The sequence below is a fragment of the Siniperca chuatsi genome, linkage group LG9, assembly GCF_020085105.1.
Source record: "Siniperca chuatsi isolate FFG_IHB_CAS linkage group LG9, ASM2008510v1, whole genome shotgun sequence".
In the NCBI taxonomy this organism is placed as follows: domain Eukaryota; kingdom Metazoa; phylum Chordata; class Actinopteri; order Centrarchiformes; family Sinipercidae; genus Siniperca; species Siniperca chuatsi.
In genome coordinates, this window is record NC_058050.1 from 30,390,627 (window position 1) to 30,412,610 (window position 21,984).

Below are 21,984 nucleotides of genomic sequence, written 5' to 3' on the forward strand. Positions count from 1 at the left end.
AAGTAGATTTGTAAAGAATGAAAAAAGCAAGCTTGCGAGAGAAGTTCAAATCCCACCTACTTTCGCCCCTCCACACAGCTGACCAATCACTGCGCGAAGAGGGCGTAAAACTCTAATTGTCATCTGAAATCCGGAATCCTTTTCTTATCTAAACAATTATTAGACACAAACAGTTCATGGACATGGACTTTGAAGTAACTAAACCACCATTGCAAACACCGCTACAATAGGGTCATATGAGTGTACATGGCAGTACTGTCACTCATACAGTGTTTACTGTGTATCATGATGTCTGGCAGGCTGATTGCACAATGTCTTATAGCTGACTGATGCTGCTAACTAACAGTAATAAGTTACTACAGACTATATGTCCTTTTGCATTCAAATATTTAAACTATTTCGCTCCATTTTTGATAGTCTTTTTTTTAATTTACAATAGTAGGTTATTATTTTTCAGTGTGGAGGCAACATAGTTCTCTACATTTTTAAGTTGAAAGTTGAGTATGTCAGTTAATCATATCAATACGTTTTTGTGAAGAAGGTAATGGAAAATGGGTTGCTCATTTGATTTTGAAGCTAACTTTCCCTACTGACTAGCTTAATGTACATAAATGGCATGTGTGGATGTAGAACATTGGCAAGATCATTAGCAGCAATATTCCCACAGGCTTGAACCCAGTCGTATTTGATTCCTCTTGGCCTGTGTCATTCCTGTTTCGTTTTGTTTTTCTCTCTCTGGCACCGCCAAGTGAGAAGGGTATCTCCGAGTGTGTGAAGTGCTCCTCCACTCCTTGTTGAAAGCACCCTGCAGTAGCAGCATGGTAATTCTGCTTCTCTATCTTTCCTCTGCATCATGTTTACCTAGCAACAAGCATCACCCGCGGCTGGCCATCCCATTGGTCATTTGAAAACGCACCGGGGACCAATTGCAGGGCTGTTGCCATGGTACAGTGTATAGTTGCCGGGTGGAATTTTGCTGCAAGGCACGTGAGTCTGAGAGTCTGCTTGCCTCCTCGCACTGCCGTTGTAATCTCCGCTGTCTGGTAGTTAGTACAGCTAAACGTGATTTAATGGAAGCCAGTCAGTAACTCTGTGAAGGGAATTACTAACGTTTATTCATATATTCACTAATATAGCCATAGCAATGCGTTTCAGAACTATCAACAAACAGAGAAAGAAAATCGGCTAAGCAGACAACAAGAAACGGCTGCATTTAATTCCACAGCCTGTTTAAGTCCACCGTTAAGAAGCTGCTTTTCTGCCAGTGCAATACGCTGTATCACTACCTAACAACGTTCTGAAGCAGGTTTTGAGCTTATTATGAGGTTTAAAACCTATCACCACAATCATTCCAGTGTTTTAAATCAAAAAGTCAAAATCAATAAAACATATTTGCAAAAACACAATCTATATAAAATATAAATATAAATTCCAGTAGGCTACATGATTTGAAATAATTTCTATTGTGTGGTGAAACTTGTAACTCTTTTGAATGAAATAAGATTTCTATGCAGGGCATTGAGTCTACATGTATATTATCTCATAAAGGTGTTTGATAGGTGCTAAAATATTAGCTCAATGATTTTTAAACTAGATACAAATATTCCACTTTATTCTTTCCACCATGGGGATTCAATTTTTTTTTTTAAATAATTTGTGTTGAAGGGCCTTTGGTGGGTAACAGTTAATTTAATCAATCAAGTGAACAAACCCCCCCCCCCAACTAACAGTGAAACTACAGTCATGTAGGTCAGCCATTGTATGTGTTCGTACTATATGAATGTTCTGTCATCCCCAGCACACACACACTTGTTCGCCCATTGCTCATCTGTCTGTAATTGTGGAGCTGAGATAATTGTGGGGTATGCATGGCATGATGAGAGTAGAAATGTGGTACACTCCCATGTTTCTCCTCAGTGCAAACAGACATAGACACACAGTAGGCAAGTGAAAAGCTGACTGAGAGTCAAGCTCTGTCTCCTTGTCTTTCTGTATTTGTGTGCCCAGCCACCTTCTTGCTTACTGTGTATCTGATGGCATGACATAAAATGATGACATAAAATCAAAATTATTGTGCATGCACAGGTGAAATGGCCTGTTTTTGGCCTAAACAATGTGTCAAATTGTCTTCAAATGTAAAGTCTGGATAGACTCAGTTCTAGATCAGCTTCCACAGCTTTTTTGTCCTGGTCAGGACTGCTGCTTTATAGGTTTTTATGTGTCCTTTGAACCACATATTTCCAGTTTATTTCCTTTTTCTATGTTGTATTCCCTGTGTACATTCCCTGTGATATGCTGATGAAAAGGTAAAATACCTACACAAAATACAGACAACATGTAAATGTAGCATTTGAAATCAATATCTCATGTAAGGAAAGAAATGACAAGTTCATTATTTTGTGACCGTTAATCGTGATGCAAGTGATGATGTGATGGATTGCTTTTTGAATATGATGGATGGGAGATGATTTTTGTTTAATGAAAGTTGTCACTCGCACCTCCTCATTCATACTTCTCGTGTTTTGAGAAAAACTCAGTTTTTCTGTCTCCTTGTTTGGTTTAGGGTACAAACCATCTTTTTCTCTGCAAACCCAGTGCTGTATGTAAACCCTTCAGCACACGACAAGTTAAATTTCATTTGGATCATAGTGGAGCCCCTAGGGTGGCAATCACACAGAAAGAGTCACTAAAAATGTGACACCATCCGTTGTCTTCCTATGGAACTGTGTGTGTGGAATGCACTTCTTTGCGACATGCTCCTGGCTCCCACTCAGACCAGGCAGACCCAGTCACCCTGAGCTGGGCATTAGGCATTCTTTAAGCAGATCACCTGTAGTGATACATCTGCATGGGAGTACAACATTAGCATACTTTGCTGCTGTGCTGTATTGTTCTATAATGTTACCTCCTGTTTGTTTATGACTTATCTCTGAGAAAGATCATTTTAATGCAAGCTCTATAATTATAGCATGTTATTAGGCCATGCTATCTTATTTTAGCTGTGACTGGTCAGCTGTTTTTCAGTGTGTGGGAGTGCAGTGATTTGAACCATGGGTTCTGGAGCCTGGAGCTTGACTAGATTACCAAGGAAAGCTGCAGTAACTGGAGGCAAAAGGACATTACGAAGCCAGAATGTAGTAACTACACTTGCTGAGGTTTGCCTTGGAATATGGCTCAGTTTTGCAAACTAAATAAATTTAGAAATAAATGAAACATTTCTAAATTACACTTAGCTCAATTTTAACTAAATTTGTTATTATGGCAGCTTGCCATTAGGCTTTATGTACAGTATTAGCGTATTATTCCTCATATACTGTATCACCTCAAAATAACAAAAACAAAATGGACTGCTTAAAGCATAGTTCAAATTGATATAACAATATAGCAATAAAGATGTAAATTGCAGCAATAAATAACAGTAAAGACAATAGAAGAACCTGTCTTGTTGAATGTGTACTGCTGTTTCAGTCCTGTCCCCAAACTTCCTCAGATGTGCATATGTACAGGATTATCAGGGAAGACCGCACCTTTGTACAGTAGATAATTACAGTAAGCAAGCTTCAGTGGACTTTTCACCATCTCTTTATTTATTACATATTACTGACTGATTAATCTGCACAGGTTAAAGATTCAAATCACAATAAAAAGAAAAGGAACTCAAGTTACACACGTTTCTCAGTGCAGTGAGTTGTATTTGAGGGTGAATTTTCCTTTAAGGTGTTGTCAGCTGGTTTATGACACTGTTTGTATGCTGAGCTGTTCCCAGGCAGCATTGTGCCTGATTTAGCCAGAATGCTCGGATAGCAACAGTAACAACTTTTAGCTTTGGCTGGGTTGTGAGGAGAAGTCACACATCTCAGCTGTAGAGTCACTCAGTGACCATGTGCTTATGGAAGCTTTTTTCACCGCTCTCCCCCACTCCCCGGCTGTATCGCCACCCCCACGGTCTCCCCTCCCTCTTTCCATTTCTACCTGACATCTTCAAACTATTTCCGCGTCATTCCTGCCTCGCGCCGTTTGAAGAGACACTGGGAATCTAAGCCGAACGCCCCTCCCACAGACCTGTCCGCTACCCAATTACAGCCAGGGATGGGACTTTATGTAGCCAATTGCATTGTAGCTGCCATAGCGTCGGGTAGCAACAGAGCCCGTAGAGGGTGCATGCTGAGTGAGGGTAGAGGCTGCGTTTACCCGAGTACAGAGAAGTTGAAACATTTTGAAAGATGAATGAACAAAATTAGCCTCATGTGTTACATGGTAGCAATAATAAAACCTAGTTGTTAGCTCATTTTTAGTGCAGGTTTGTGATATTTGCCTGAGTCACATGAAAGGTTATAATCTTAAAAGCTGCCACAATCAACGTTTGTGTTGCTGTCTTAAACTTGGTCCACTTAAAACGAGTTATTTTTTGAATAAAGATTGTTGCACTTATAAGGGCAGCCCATGTATTAAGACATACATCTTTCGTATAAGGGGGAATTTTAATGGCGTTTATCAGAGTTTGGTGTAAGTAGACCACACTATTTTTATTCAGATCCTAAACAGTATTTAATTTAGAATCAAACCTATATTTTTGTAAACCTTTAGTATTTTTAATATATTTTAGAATGTTATTCTGTCAAGTTTCAGACTAACACGTTTAGAAAAGTAACAATTGTAACGGTTTGATATATAATTTCTAATTATATATCAAACCGTCTTTTGTCAGAGCTTTATCCATAAAATTGTATTAAGGGTTTAAGTAAAGGTTGTCTATGTATGCGTGTATATAAAGTTCCAGTATATATATCCCACTGTTACTATAAATGGACAGGACAGGTCTGCTTGGACCAGACCACTACGGTCAGATGGAAGGTTACTGTCCGACTAACTCACTTGGGTTGTTTACAACGTCCCATATAATCAGTTGGCCTCTTAGTGGTTGTTGATGTGAAAGTCCTCGTGAAATTTAGCTAATGTCATGTTTTCGTGTCCTGTATGTGTATCTGTCCTGGTTTTAGTAGTACAATGCGAGGCTGCGCCAGACAGACCAGCTCAGACCCCTGCCGCAGGCATATGGTATAGTCCCTGTGCAGGGTGGGGGAGCAGTGTGGGAGAGGAGCACAGATTCCGTCTAACGGAGAAGCACGGAAAAGGAAACGGGCGAGAAACGAGTCGAACTCGCCCCTGTGAAGGTTTCCACCTTGAAGGAATCCAAAGTCTCCCCAAATTCTGAGAAGGACAAGTAAAGGAGGACATTAAGTGTGAGAAAAAACAGCGGAAGCAGACGGAACAAGAGGCGCGTCAAGCAGCGATCGAAGGCTTCTGACGGCAAGCTCAGGAACTTAACTGGATTTGGTTTCTTTAGTTCAAGACTTTGGTTCGTTGCAGTTCAGACGTTGTTTGCTTGTGTGATTACCTCAGAGGCTGGCTTCTTCCTGCATCGAGTTATGATTTGGTAAACATAAGACAATATCGGAGTTTGGAAATATAATACAAGCCGTCAGCGGCTTGTCCTACGTATTTCTTCAACACGGGGAAACATTTGGCATCTAACCCCACATACTGGATCTAAACTTTAGTCTCCCGATTTCTTCCCCAGTTTTACCCCCAAGGAAAAAATGTGCAATTGAGGTGCAGTGCCCCTGCTTGTTCCTGCAAACAGTCCTGTTGGTCCGTGAGTGTGGATAACCAGTTAGAGGAACTTTCTCCGGAACTACACGTCTCTGTGAAAGCAACACGTTGCAGTGGACTGGTTTGTTTACATGTGTTTGTGCAACTGCTTGTTGTCACAGAGACATGCTGTATAGTGTATGGGGATTACATTATTGTCTGGCTTTTTAAAAGGGCTCCTTTTCACCCTGGCAGAGGCTGTAGGCGGGTGAAGGGGAGCTGGGAACTGCAACACACAGGCTTCGTGGAGCTCTGGCTGTGCAGGCTCTGTGACGTTACCAGTGGAGGGCCGTATGTGACACTGGATTAATCTGAGTGATAACATCTCTCTACACTGCCCTACTCTGTCCAGTGACGAGTCCCCCCAGAAAGCGCCAGTAATTGGAGCTATATTTAGCATAAGGGATGGGGTAAAAGCAGGCAGCTGGAAACCCAACTCCCCTCCACCTCCTTCTCTTCCACCCCTTCTATCACACTACCTCGCTCAGCCCACCTGGCAGTATGCTGGGCGAGCCTGGTTAGCACAGACTTGACTTACAGCTAGTTAATGTGTTTTACAAGTAGTCAGGAAGAATAACAAAAATTGGATGAACTTATTCTGCTGAATAATATGAGATTTCTTGGAGCTATACTGACCATGGAGTCTTAGTAACCTGGGATTGCTAGCTGTACTGTATGCTACTGGTTAAGGCTGCACTGGAACCTTAAACCCTGTACTGAATTGCTACTACAATGTCTGAAGAAGTACTAGTGTACTTTTGGTTAAACGTGCCCTGGACTAAGTGAACCTATCATAAGCAAGTAGAGTGTATGCCTTTACCTTTGGACCTTTAGCTCAAACTCTTAATCTGAGTAGCCACTTGTTAACATACTATAATAGAAAAAAGGCCTACTTTTGACTAAATATATCAAGTCACCAGCGATCTGGAGCGGTACGAACCTCCAGCACACCGAAAGAATGCATGAAACTGCCGAAACCAATGTAAAAAAAAAGCTAACTTGACTAACCAAATATTCTATTTCCCCCCCACTTCCCAGACCTACAGAGAAACAGAATATACATGTAGAATGAGAAATCTATATCTATAGAGTAACTCCACAGAAGACAGAGATTACATCCTTTTATATTTTTACTTCAGAGAGACAAGCTGCCTGTACACCAGTTGGTTGCCTTAGAAACCACAGTCACAAAAAATTTAAAAAAAGAAACAAGCCAGAGAAGACGGTGCCTTTTGATTGGTTGGTCGGTTTCCCACCATTTTAAGATTCATTGATTTAGTTGGATGTAAACTGCTGAAGCGGACTCTGGGATTGAAAACACATCTGATGACAGTTACCTAAACCTCCACAAGCTCCTCGCACCTGTCAAAGCGTTTTGACTGACAGTATTTCCCTGCTGGATTGAACAATTGCCAAGCATTTCCATGGTGATCACGTCATCATCCGTGGAGGACAAGACTGTGCCCTCTTGCAGGATGGTCCAATCAGAACCCTGGATCACCTCTGCCCTGCTGCGCAAGAACAAGAGTCAGTACACAATCACACACACATACACACAATCCCACTGATAAAAACTGTGTAAACTTCTCTCTCCCTTACTTCATAGTATAGCCTGAAGTGTGTGTAAATCTACTGTCATGGTAGTCTGTGTGTTGATACTCTTGTTTGTATGTGTGTGAATGTCTTATTGTAGCTGTGTGTAGTTGGTCAGTATAGTATGATGATTATTGTTGTTTCTGCCAGTAATTTATAGAGGTTGGATGTGTTTTAGTTAATATGTCATGATGGTGGTGTGTGTATGCCAGTATGATAACATGTTGCAGTGGCGGTGTGTGTGTCAGCATGTGTTGGCTTTGAGTGGTAATGTTGTTTGATGCATGTGTGTGACAGTTTGGCTTTCCATCAACATTGTTTCAGCCTAAACTTGAACGGTCGGAATCCTGGCTGCTCTGGTTTTGAATAGAACGCTCCCTGTCAGGATGCTGTCTGTGCTGAACAGTCAGTGTTTGACCATGATCAGACGCGCTTTGTTTGAATACTCCTGCTTTCATTCACAATATAATGTACGACAGTGGTTTCCAACTGGTTGGTCGTGATTACGTACTTTGAAGTGTAGTGAATTTCCAGAACAACTCTTTTATTAGTGGTGCTACTAGGCCTGTCGCGATAATTACGTTATCGACTTATTGTATATGTGGACATGACCTCGATCATTTTTGCTGACCTCGATATTGCCCGTTGTGTTTACATGCGTGTTTGTTTACATAAGAATGTCACCAACATTTTGGCCAACATGATGCCAGAATGAACAGCAGGGTTTTAGGCGCGAATGAACAGGAAAAACTCTGCTGAGACGCGTTTTGCTGTCATTTCTGGTCGCGCTGTTTCTGTCCTCTCGTCGTCTGCTCTCTGTGTGGAGTTTCATCGTGGGCGGGCTCAGGCAGCTCCTCCACACTCACACACACACACACACACACACACACACACACACACACACACACAACTTGGCGACTTTCTTGCTAGGTTTAGCGACTTTTCAGACCCTCTTAGCAAATTTATTTCTAAAAAGCGGCTAGCTACAAATTTATCGACCTATTCAGACCATCAGAGAAATATATTCATATATTATATTGTAATTCATACCCATGCATGCTGCTCAGAGTAATCGCAGTCCTCGGTTCTTCTGCCAACAGCGCCGGCTCTCGTCTCTCCACTTGCGCCGTGTGGGGCAGGTAGGTTTGAACTTCTCTCGCTCTTTCTCTTCAGATCTCTGGATTACAGTGTTCCTATAGCTTAGAAATATGTAAATAGTTTGTTTAATCTTCTCCCTCCCTTTGTAGATTTTAACTTTTTTTTTTAAATTTCAAATTTACAATGTCCCTGTAGTGAGTTTGTGATTATTTGGCTAAAGATTTCTCTATCTCTCCCTTGCTGCAACCAACACAACCCCTATGTTTTATGCAAATGAATGTGATGGAATGCGATGCAGATGCCCTTAAAAAGACAATAATATTGTTTATTGCTATTATTACTGTGACAATATATTGTCCAACAAAAGTAGTTATCTGACAGGCCTAGGCGCTACAAAGTGCAACAAATAGTCTGTCAATGGTGGCTCTGTTGGCCACAGGATCATTGCCTTGCATGTCCATTGACAGTCAAGGTACTTCCATATCTTGGTTTTACTCACTGAACACAAAAAAGGGGGAAAAAACTCAGTTGCACTAAGATTTTTATTTTGGTTTTTGTTCAGTGAAATATAAGTGAAGGTGCAGCACAGTTAGCAAGTCTCCTCACAGTAAGAATGTCCTTGGTTCAGCTCCACAGACAGACAGAATGATTGGATGCAAATAATACTGAATTGCTAAGTTAGCCTGTGTGTGTAGACTGTGACCTGATGTTCAAGGGAAAATTTGGACCTATGTGCTAGCACCCGGGCTCCACTGGACTTAATTGTTACGTAAAGACATGTCAGTGTTGATAGTTTATGTCGGTGTGTTTTGTTTTGTGGGAATTAAGAAACATACCAACAAGAGCAAGAACAACTGGGAAATAATACCAAGTTTATAGGTGTGCTTATTGGTCATCTGTAAATGTTCTTTGCAGTGGCTTACAGATCTGGGTTCAAGTTAAATGAGCCTGAGTCTTGCCTTGCCCCCATTTGCCTCAGTGGAAAACAGATCTGTGTTATTTTGACTATTATTATTGAAATGCTTATTAATGTTTAATGAAAGAATGTTTCTAGTAGCTTGTCCATGTCTGATGTCATTCATCAAACGCTGGTTAGTCTGAGTTAGTGATTCTCAACAACTTACTACTGCTACAACCATGCCGTGCTTGTTCCTGGGCTGCAGAGTTGTTCTGTGACAAAATGCGATGTCTGTCACGCATGGTAGCATCTGAACATGCATGTGGCAATGCATGTACACATGCACAACTCTTCACATAAATAATTGACAGCAGCTGGAGCACCTTGGCTTAGAGGTTAAGAAGTCAACCATGATCCACAATGTCCCATGTTCAAATCCATCCAGGGACCTCTCTCTCCTTTTTTCCCTGTCATCTCTCTACTATTGCTATCTAATAAAGGCATGAAGTGCCAAAATAACAATAATAATTATTGACAGCATTCAGTGCTGCATCACTGTGTATGAACTTGGGTTCATTTAGAGATTGAGATCACACATGACCTGAAACCGCAGGTGAGGTTGTCTGGTTTTTATGGCACTATGTGTAAATCATCAGTTTAAGGTTAGGTTAAGTTTTTAAAACTTTCACATGATTTGTGGACATGAATACAAATTTAAATGCTGGACTCCATAGAGACACGTCTGTTACATAATGTAATATGATGTGCCAGGGGTTAATTGTTGTTGTGAACTAGCGCAGCAGTATAAAGTTCCACAAAAAGCAGCAACATGAAAAAAGTTAACGGCATCTCTCTACTACTCTTGTTATTTAGTTGTCTTCAAAACACTTAATGTTCACACAGTTTCTCTTGACTGTCCCTCAATATTACAACATTAGTCCAACATCGGCCCAGCCTGTGGGAGTAAGTAACCCCCCTAGCCTATAACGTTAGCTATTACTTTGTTGGCCAAAACATAGCATTAGGTGACATAAGCTGCTTTTCCACCCAAAGTACCAAGAACTTTTATCCCAAAGAAAAAAAATTTATGGAACTAAAAAGTTCTTCAGCCCATTGTTGTGTGCGTTTCCAACGCAGTCTAAAGACCCGGGAAGATTAGGCACATTACACCATTAGGTTACACTCATCACACAGCTGCTTGTTTTAACTTATTAAACACATCAATTGCAATTCAGCATAAGGACCTTTGCTTATTTTAACCTGTGCACTCGCACCTGTTTTAAATACTGAGCTTACCGCTGTATAATGGTGAAATTGAGAGCCACTACTTCCTCAGAGCGCTGTAAACATTAGAATATGGTAACACAAGCATACGCGTTACGTGTCTTTTTATAGTAGTATATACTTGTTTTCAGATACAAGAACAGCTACTATACACACATTTGGTTACTATTTATTTATCTGCAGAAATATAAATGTGCAAAATAAGTTACTGCGTAGGAGCCTTGGGACGAGGCCCCATTAGCATGTAGCTAACATTAGCTTTTGGCTAGGGTAGCAGTAGCATGACAACAGTTAGCTGTTACAGCCCACATGCTGCTTGTTAGATGCTATATGTGATTTACCTTCAACCGACTGGTCATCCGTTTCCGTGTCTTCCACCATGGCTTCCAAGAGTGCAGTAGCTGAGCCACTGTGTGAGAGAAGGCTGGCCTGTGACCCAGCAATGCATCGATCCAGACGGTCAAACCACTGCTGCTCCGCCAGTTGGAGCTCGAACAATCAGAAATGTTCAGCACAGCAAGCCCCACCCCGAAAGTCCCGGTACTTCTGAAAAGTACTACCCCCAAGCAGGGACCTTTTTGGGGGGTAAATAATGTCCCCGGTACTTAATTTAGACACCTGCGGTGGAAATGTACTGAGTTCCTCCAAAGGCCCCTAGTCCCTGTGGAAAGTTCCTGCGGTGGAAATGCAGCTAAAGATACTCACTCAATGGTGATCTGCCCTCTCAGCCCTGCTGGTCTTGGTGGTCTTTTCTTGTTTATCTTTGGGATCCTGAAGAATGTCTCCAGCACACCTCTGTCCAAGTGAGGAGTAAAACTTTCATGCACTTTCACTCGGGCTCTTTCGGGTTGGCGTCTGCGACAATATCCAAGAAAAACTGCCCATGCTGAAATTCATTGCAGTGGAATGTTTTTCTGTTGGCATCGGAGGGCAATTTGAGCAATGCACCACCAGTCGCTGTTTGCTCTCGGTGGCTCAGGTTCTGGCGGGTTCCCGCCGGCCATATCCTCTTGCACGGCTAATGCAGCCTCAGGCTTTCTCTGCTGCATTTCTTTGGCGTATACTCTGGCACAAATAAATACAGCTGAATATCCGAGTCAGCCAAAACATTGTAAAATGTGTCCTCATCCATACTATCCTCTGCACTCATATTTTGGGATGCCATTTTCGCTGTTTGAAATTTCCACAATATTGCGAAAAAGGTTTTTTACTTGCTTGGGTTTTTTTTCCCCTTTTGTTCATAAAGAGTTTATGTGACAAATAGTCGATGGAAACGTATTTATCGAATAAATAATGATGTAACTAATATTACATGTAAGCTGTTTGGTCCGATTACATTGCGCAACAATTCTAAACTGGGTTTAAACTTACTGAAATTAAGCAGCAAAGGACTGTCTGTAAATGATCTCCAGCAACTTTCCCCAGAGCTGTCAAACGCACTGCTGCACCCGTAGGGGAGACCCGTTATTGGCACCTCTCTGTCATCTCGCTTTGGAAAGCAAGAAATATGGTCTCATATGAGCTGAAACAGAAGAACCTACTCAATAGCAGTACAGTCTAGACAGCCAAGCTTTTTTCAATGCTTTTTTTCCTGACATTGGAACCTTGTGCTCAAGTAGACAGTTTATTTGCCTCAACTTGGCTGATGGAAATGCACCTGTAGGATCCAAAACTTGGCACAGAGTGTAAACCTTAAGTGTTCCTAATGCTGTATCCGCACATCTCACATGACTGCTCTTGTAGATTAAAGCAAAAGGATTTATTAATCCACTTTCCCTCGTACAAAAATAAACTTGCCAAAATGAAATATTTCAACAGAAAAGGCTGCCGTTTATCTCTGTATATTCCAAAAGTTCACAACACGGTGGGAAAACTGTGCAGTTTTATTCTGCACCTGCAGCTAAAATATATCATTTATCTTTATTTGTGAAATTTTTGAAAGAATTGTATGATCATGTGCGATCCCAAAGTCAACATCTGCTGATCACAGCATTCCTTTTGACACATTTAGGCATTGGGTGGCTGTATCAGACACTGCATGAATTCGTTTAGCTCTCATTTGTCAGATAAAAAGTTCATTCTTTCTGCTGTTTTGTGTTTTGAGCGTCATACCACAGAATTTGTGTAATTTGTTTTTATCACTTCAGAAATATTTCAAAATTTAGAGACTATCTAACATGCATCTCTGCACTCTGATTTACTTGTTCATCAACTTTAGCCCCTACAGATTGTACAGAGCTCAGCTTGCAGGCCTTTAATTAGAGCTAAGATGTATAACCACATGACTCTTATTTAAGCGTCTTTAAATTGACTTCTTATATACAACAGAATGAATTTCAACATCTCATTGATTAACTGTAAGGCCTGGTCTGGCTATCTAATAATCACTTTTAAGGGATCCTTACCAAAAATATTAGGGAATGTTATGTGTTAAAAACCAAATATTGACTGATATTATGTGATGTTAATTGATTGTCAAAATTTAATCAATTGAATCAACCTTGTATACAGCAGGATGGATTTCAACATTACTTATTGATTAGCTTTAAGGCTTCATGCTCTGGCTCCTTGCTATATTTCAGACCTTTCAACCCCATATGGGCCTGTGCAGAGCTTTTCATCTGTCCAGGATTAAAACTAAGGAGCCCTAGCCTTTGTCTTCAGGGCCCAGAGGCTCTGGATCGGCCTGCCCGGGGAAATAACAACAAAGAGAGTATCTCAGTTTGACTTGATTTGTTTGTTCTTTGAAGAGTTCTCTATAAGTAAAGATATTATCTGTGCTGATTGGTGTTCATATAGCATCATCAACCTCCCATCATCAGTGTCTGATGAACATTTAAATCAATACAACTCTACACAGGCCGTGTAACGCCTTGCGTTTTACTCCCATTATACACACGTGAAGCACATTTTTACGCTTGAAGTCCATTTCTTCCGTTTTATGAGCCATTGACTTCTTTTTTGGGCGTTTAAAATTTAGTTTAAAAGCACTAACATCCTGTGGGCTGAGAGCAAGATAAACTTTAAAAACCTTTTATACTTATCAGTTTTAGTATTGGCAGAGTCTGGTCCGTGAATGTCTTGTTCCAGTAGCCAGTTTCTCATCAGGTTGCCCTGGTTCCCCAGCACCTGACGAGGACCTTGTTGACCCAGGCGACGTCTGAGCCGATATGACTCTTATTTTTGCAGTTTCACTCATGCCAAAGTCAGTGGCGGTAACCACTGAGCTATCCAGGAGCCCCATATCCACCAGCCAGAGACTATACATTAAGCGGAACGAGGAAGGTCAAGGACTAGTGAGTGTCAGAACCACTGTCCAGGATAAAACAACAAAGGACAGCACAGAAGCACTTTATATATATATATATATACCCATGTTATTGTGTAATAATTCTGTCCGTTGTGACTGTGCAGAGACCAGGCATGTTGTGTTAGGATCAGATTGGCTGATGTTTTCAGATAATACATTTCTTTGGAAGTTTATATGTTGTCCAGCTTCGTCAGTAAATGTTATATAACAGCCTCAGTATGCTTCCAAACTCAAGCATGCTCTTTGCAGCTCACTAACAGTCATTTTTAAACATACACACACATTATGGTTAGAATCGTCTTGACAACTTCTTTGAAATAATGCGTTTGGTTTGTGTTGCTGTCTTAACTAGTTACAGTTGTGGTCAAAAGTTTACATACACTTTGAGTTTCCAATAATTACTACAAGTCTTGATTTTCTGTGATGGAATCATTGGAGCACGTACTTCTTTGTCACAAAAAAAACAGTCATGAAATTTGCTTCATTTCTGACTTTATTATAGGTCTTCTGAAAATGTGACCAAAACTACTTGGTCAAAAATATACATACAGCAACTTCAACGATCGAAAGTTGTTGCAATCAAATTTGCTTTGTGACATGACCTCTTTAACTTCTCATGAGTGCTTCTGATTGTCTACAGCTGGTGACTTGTCTGAGTCCATTTTCAAAACTGAGTGTAACTGGACCTGTCATGTTAGTGGGTGGGGCACAAAGCCCAAAGTAGGTTTAGTGCCATATGTTTTTTTAAATATGTCTGGAGGGGATCTGTAAAAGATTTGTTTAGGGTTTAAACCAGGGATTAAGTATTTCAGTCCAGTCCATGTAGTTTTTATACCTTACTTTTCATGGACTTGTAATCATGAGTTTAGCAAATAATGCAACATCTCAATGCTTCATTTTGTATTTCTGAAGGAATAGCAACCTCTGAGTTAAATCAGTCTTGACTACAGTTGTGTTTAAACAGATTTGTGTGTACACACTGGTAGTAAAGAGATCCTTCTTCAAGCCAGTGTTGTACAACTGTTGGTTCACTCTGATGGACTGGTACAAACATGGCCCAGTATTGTTTTTCATCAGCTAGCAACTTGTGAGCAGGAAGCGGTTTCTGACTGTACTGTATGTTGCTGTGCTGTCTGGAGTGACTCCTCACTCTTACCCTAAATATTGTTGCATCATTGTGTATCATTTTCTCTTACTGAGACATACTGAGCAGACAGGATGGAAGATAGGCATGAAGGGATAGAGGGATGTATGGATGATGGATGGATAAATAGAAGAGAGCATCAGATTCAGAGGTAGAGAGGTTTCAGAAAACAGGAAGGATGATGAAGGAAAGGGGGAGGAGAGAGCGGCTGGTAGGGTGGGTTGGGTTGCTAGGGGAGAGTATGTCAGACTGCTGCTGCTGAGAGCCAGGCCTGCTATTGGAAGCTACTTGCTTAGCAGGAGAGAGGCGGAAGAGGAGAGAGAGAGAAGTAACTAATGAGTATTGTAGGCTGGTTGCTGAGACAGCACTGGGTTTATTTATAGAGTGCTGGCCAGCCAGCCCTTAGATACCAACAGCGAATCAGCTGACAGAGAAAGAGGGTGCCGCGACCAATGGCAGCAAAAGAAGGGGGATGCCAGATTGAGGAAGTGCTGTGAGTGCCTCTCAGTCTCTTAAAGAGACAGTGCAGGTTTCTCAGTACTAGGCAGATATTTTCTCTCTCCAGCAGTGTCATATCTTTAAGCAGGCCAGGACCCAGAGCACCACAACAGTCCCAGACAGCGATTGGATTACTTTCTTTAGCTTATCACACAACAGAACACAAGTACACACTTGCAGTTCAACACAGAGGTTCAAAGCTGCTGAATGGTTTTTAAGTTCACAAATAGAGCTTCATTTAGCCACAGAGCTCTATTTACCATCTTAGGGAGCCATTTGGAAAAAAAGATGTTGAGTACTGTATATGGTAGATAATAGTGGTGAGGGATCTATAATTACTACATGTTCACAGAGAATGTCTGCTCTGAATTATGTTATAGTGATCATTTTGCAGCTCTTTTACTTTGACTGGTATCGAGAGCAGTAGTACTGTATAGCCTGCTTTAGCTGCTCTGACCCGCAATATTGTCAATCCATGCCGGACTCCTCCATCTACCAAGCTGTGTCTTGTACTAAACTGATTGGTGCAACACCAATGGTTGTGCAAGTGAATAGAGAGAAAACAGCATTTAAAAAGTCTGGCCGTGTTCAGCTCTCAGTACTCCTATTGTACTCCTCCTACTCCTATTGCTACTGCTAATGCAAACTGTATTTCCTGCTGCTGCTTCACAATAAAAGCTTAAGACATACATAAGTATATATAGATATAGATTTTATACTGTAATTACATTTCTGCCATTAGCTGGTTGGTGACATTTGCTACTTATTTACATAAGTAGGTCCAAATGTTTTTCACAACATGGATTCTTGTTGATATTGCATTTACACAAACCACATCATTCTTGGTGGGTAAGAAAATTAAATTTGATGTTTTGTCACATGCATTGCTTTAAACAGCCAAACAGTATTTCTCATTTCTCTCTTTATGCCGTACCTTTCTTTTATTGCTCCTGCCTTTTCTATAACGGAAAACTCATTCTTGACTAAAACTGGAGCATTAGATTAATTTAATTGAGAGTGATACAGATGTCAACAGTGATTAATTTGCATGTACACATTTTGGGGTTCTCTTCCATGTGGATTTGTGTGTACGAGGGAGGAAGAAGCAGAGTGATATTCCACAACTTTTTCTTCTTAACTTTGTCTGGTCTGCCCTGATCAGGAGAAGACTGGCTTTTTTGAAAACTTTCTCTGCAGAAGCTATCAGTGGGTCCACAGATGAAGGCCATATGATGGTGAAACAAACTCCAAAAGGTCCAGATCCACAGGCTGTTTGGGTACGACATGTAAGAGGCAGGCATGTAACCCCTCTACCAGTTTTCTGTGTGGCAGTACCTAAAGCTCAAGAACACAAGAAGCTCAACACAACACTGTGTATGGCAACTGATGGGTTTAAGCTGAGAAAAACTGTGAGCTTGTTTGGATGTGTTGGTACATTGGCTACAAATGATGAGATCAGTTTTCCTCAATGAACATGTATGTTAGTGGCATTCTACACTATATATTATAGAACAGTCTATATTACAAGACTGTTATGTCATACAGCAGTCTGTGTTATCAGAATGATTGAACCATTCAAACAAACTATTTGACAGCGAGTTAGTGCACCTGTTGATATTTTCAAAATCTTTCACATAGCTGATACAAATTTAAATGGACAGTGTCTTTTTCTCGTTGCATTATGAGCTGCCTTATTTTTAAGCACATGTATAAATACTGGTATTACATCTTGTTGTTGATATTTCCCACCTGGCAGAACAGCGACACCACACTTTAAATCACTTTTACAGTATTCCACTGGTTGCTCATTCTGAGAGAGCCCATCAAATACCAAGAACAGCGACCTTCATCACTCCTCTCAGTCCAGCAGCTGAATTGGAGGAAGAGACGTGATCAGCAGCTGACCCACTCCCAGTCCATTATAAATCAGACCACCATTAATTATGCAGTAAGCTGTGTTCTAACCAAGCAGCAAACTCCGGGGCTGAAAAATGAAGCCAGCGTGGAAGTGCCAGAAACTGCAGTTCCTCGAATAGCTACTTGAGGCTGGCTCCAAAAGCGAGTCAGTCCCCATAGAGCCCCATGTTAAAATGCCCAACTTTACAGCAGAAATAAACATGTTTACAGCCTGGTACAAAAAACGTCCATGACAACTGAGGGGGGTGAATTTTTTAATAACTCACCCATTTAAATTATATTAAGGCTTAAAGTTCCACATAATTAAGGATGTGGTCGCTTTGAGTGACACATGGGGGCTCTCTCAGGTGACTAGCCGTTAGGTAGTCCATCAACCAGACTTAATTCGTCCCGCCTCAGCTCTACCTCTTTGCCCATTTTTTGATTAGCTAGAGTCGGGGACTGCCAAGATGGCAACGGCCGCCGGGATCCGCCCACTTTAAGCTTCAGCTCTTCAGAAATCTATGGGTGACGTCATGGACACTACATCCATGTTTTATACAGTCTATGGTTCTAACCCACACGTCACTTTTTGGTAGCTAGCTCACTTGCTATGTGAGGTTGCAGTAGGTGGTAAGCCTAACTGACAAGACTTAAGCTGAGACATTTGAAAGATAATTTTTACTGCTGTGTAACAACGCAATTACACCGTATTTAACAAAAACAAAGCAGCTTTGGGCTTTGACACAACAGGCATTTTAAATGGCTGCAACATGGAATAAATATAAACCTAGGTAGCATTAATATTGTTGCAAACTGCGTCAGATGAGCTGAGTAGGGTATCTCTGCAGACCGGAGACTTTGAATAGGCGTGGTAACTGTCAATCATTTTTTTTAATTTGGCCAATCAGAGGCTTCCACAATCCACTATCAATCAAAAATGAATTTCACCAATGCGCCGCCTGAACCAGTTGTCAATCAGTTTTTAATTCAGCTAATCATCTTTCTCATAGCAGAAGGGGGAGGTTCGACACGAAGAAGCAAAGTTACCTCATTTCTCAATGTTTCGATCCAAAGTTTTCAGCTCTAGTCAAAGGATAAAAGTATCAACAGACAGCAACGTTTTAATCAACATTTTAAAGTGGAACAAGATAACTTTTGATCATAACATAATATAGTAACCTTAACCACTGCTCATTATAGAAATCACACGTTGCAAGTTTTGTTGGAAAGCTAGACACTTTCTTTCTCGCTAACCTCTATGGGAAATTACAGTAGTAAGCTAACAGGCTAGTGGAAACCGGAAGTGCAGTAGTGCCCTTGCCTTACTAAAGTCAGAACAAACTTTTAAATTAGGCCTTGTAGATCTAATATAATAAAGCTACAAACTATAATTTCATCCAGGCCTCACTAGCAGGCTACACAGAATGTATGTAGGCTTAGCTGTAATATTTTGGCTTGTCATGTTTGTCAGTGGTTGTAAATGCGCATCGTTTAAAAACGTCTCCGTATTCGGCCGTCCAGACTACAGCGTAACCCCGGCGTTTTCAAACTAATACGGGGTCACGTAGTTCATTACAAGCTAAAGTAAACTACATTGTGCATATAATATAGTGCAAATTATTATCAGTAGAATAAATAACAAACTAAAATGAAGATATTAAAATATACAGTCTGAAGTCGGGACTGTTTGGTTTTAAGTAATAAACACTATTTTTAAAGAGCAGCTGAATGAACAGTCTATAGGCCTATTTAAATTGTGCATATATATATTGCAAATTAGTATTAAAAGGAATACATTTAACTTAAGATAAATTAAAATACACACAATAGTCATGAAAAAAAAATTACTCTGCTCAAGCCCGAACTGCATATTGATAGCTGGGCATGCACGGAATGTCTTCCCTTGTGGGAAACATGGATTGACATGATTTAGAGGTCGAGGCTATACTCCAAAATGTATGAAATATTTAGCCTAAAGTAAATAATGTTATTTATATAGCGGCTGTGGATGAGAGTTGACTAAACTATTATTTAAGTTTATGTTCTGCTTGTTCAACAGTTGTTTGATTAATTGCTATTACACACATTCGGAGAGGATTTGAAACAGAACAGCAGTAGCCCTGTTGTACCAAAGATAAAGGCAAAGAAACAGATAAGAATGTTGGGGTTTCCCTCTCTAATCATCTCTCTCTCTTCCCAGGTGTAAGCAGCTCAGGATGTCCGCCCACCTCCTCCTCCTCCTCCTCCTCCTCCTCCTCCTCCTCCACTGCCCAGGGCTTCTCCCTCGCTGAGCCAGCCATGACCAGCCAGCACACACATACACACCCCTCCTTCAGCTCCATCCACTCCATGGCCGAGCAGCAGCAGGTACAACAGATCTGCCATACATGCCTTTGGCACAGGAACTGATTTATAGTTCACCTGTTTCACCTGTTGATTGTCATAGCCACACTGCAACACCAGAGGGATGTGTTTACATTCTTTCATGCATTTTTTGATATAAATTAAAACAATGGTGTTTGCCTTGTCAAGCTACTGAAAGTGAAACTTCTGCCATGAGATCATTATTAAGAAAAGTAATATTGTTTACATTCTTGCATTCACTGTGATAAAGAGTGATGATTGCAGTGAGCAGAAGGTTTGCAGAGGAGATAGCTTTGCTAGATCACAATATGTTTAGTGTTACTGAAAAGGAGTAGATTACTGAGCCCTTGTTCAACATGCCTGAAGTTATTTTCACTATCAGCAATCTCTAACAATATCAGAAACTTCTAGGGGAAAACACAAGCAGCCAAGCTAACCAATTGCAGTCCTTAAGTTCTCCACATAATATCTCTGTAGCCACTGTATCCTGTGTGCCACTGTGCGAGCTCTCGAGAGTGGCAGCCACCCTCCCTGTCCTTGCCGCTATCGCTGCCACTGACCTTGGCTGCGCGGCTGCTGTTGTGTTTACATTGAAAACAGGGAGGTGGTGGCAACCGCTTGCTGTCTGAAAGCGCTGTTACACATAGACACACGTGTACGTATGCACACAGAAATTTCTTGACTTTTTGCTATGTTTTTGGTTTTCGAAACCCAAAAATAGACCCGACCCTCCAAACTATTTAAATGCTGAATATCTCTCTTACTAGAGCCCCATGCACACCACTTCAACATGTGGAGAAATCTAAAGCTTGACAGACCTGCCATGTCTAGTTATGGTTGCTAAGCTATGATTGGACAATCGCAGTTCGCAGGAGGGGTTTAGTGAATGATCAAATCATTATTTTTTTTAAAGATAATTTTTTTGGCATTTCTGATCTATTAGATAGTCACAGTGGAGAAAGACAGGAAGGGCAGGGGAGAGAGAGGGAATGAAATGCAGCAAAGGGCCCGGGCCAGATTCAAACCTGGGCCGCTGCGGTAAAGACACAGCCTTGATACATGGTACGTGCTCTACCAGGTGAGCTACCGGGGCACCCCTTAATTCATTCTTACACATTGCCCAAACAGCCCCTGACAGGTTTTAGTCTTTCTCTGAAAACCATAGCAATTAACAGCCAATAACCTTTCAGCTTGACATTAACACGGTTAGCAATGGTCTGTCAGCGTGACATTTCATGAGTCAGTACACTGAGGGAATGTGGACACCTGTGTAAAATGTGTGAATTGGCTATCACTTACATTGCATATTCTCTAGGAAATGCACTTTATTGTTTTGTTTTTGTTAAACACACTTAAGAATCAGTACTGTACATGCTATAGAAAAGTGCAGTGCAGTGATTGTTCAACCAGGAATATATTGACAAGAGTTGCAAGGAGCACTTTGAGGAATACCTGAAAATGACTGTCCTGCCTCCTGGACAAGGGGTACATCTGGAACAGCCAAAGTGTTTTGGATTTGTTCTTAAATGCCTGAGTCAGAGGTGTGTCTATTCTATCGAGGAATCACACTGCTACCTGGGAAAACTCATGCCATGTTCCAGGAAAGAGGCCTGTAGCACCTCAGGTTCAGGAAGAACAAGGCCACTTTTCTTCTGTGTGCAGAGTACCTGCAGAGCAACGTTTTATCCTCTCAAAAATAATCCAGGGGTCATGGGAATACACTAATCCTATTAATATGTGATCTGTGGATCTGGAAATGGCTAATGACCGTGTTCCCCCAGGAATTCTATGGGAGCTACTGCAAGAGTACTGTGCAAGGGTTGTGTTGACATGCATTCTGAATATGCAGAGCAAGAGCTGTTTGGGTTGAGTCAAGAATAACATTTGACCCCAACAACATCTTGCTAACTCTTATGTTTGTGATACACTGCACAGTATGTATGGCCAGGACTGGAGGTGCAGCTGAGGTGTGGAGAGCATGCAGGTGGGTAACATAAGGGTCGCCTGTCTGCTATTTGTGGAAGATATCTGTGCCTTCATCAGACTAACTTAAGAGGAGCAGCACCTCTGAAGTCTGAAACCACAACACTCTCAGAGAAAGGTGTATTGTTGGAGAGGGAGGGCAGCTGACTCAGATGCAGGACTTTAGATATCTAGTCTTATTCACAACTAAAAGGATCATGATGTTCACCATGGGTTAGTGAAATAGGCTGCAGTGACGCAGTCTCTGTATTGGACTGTGGT

At 41.1% G+C, this 21,984-nt stretch overlaps 1 protein-coding gene across 7 annotated transcripts in view; it reads left to right on the forward strand.

Moving 5' to 3' along the window:
• dyrk1b (dual-specificity tyrosine-(Y)-phosphorylation regulated kinase 1B) overlaps positions 1 to 21,984 on the forward strand; it is a 57,937-nt gene that overhangs the window by 16,084 nt on the left and 19,869 nt on the right. For 2 of the 7 annotated variants that reach the window (XM_044206487.1, XM_044206485.1), the window contains one exon: positions 19,577 to 19,743. In XM_044206487.1, coding sequence (XP_044062422.1) covers positions 19,675 to 19,743 — 69 coding nt within the window. In that variant the 5' untranslated portion in view covers positions 19,577 to 19,674. Of the gene's footprint in view, positions 1 to 5,052; positions 7,180 to 8,345; positions 8,385 to 16,672; positions 16,775 to 19,576; positions 19,744 to 21,675; positions 21,725 to 21,984 lie in introns of those variants that run through there. The other 5 variants (XM_044206483.1, XM_044206484.1, XM_044206486.1 and 2 more) reach the window with 5 other exon arrangements.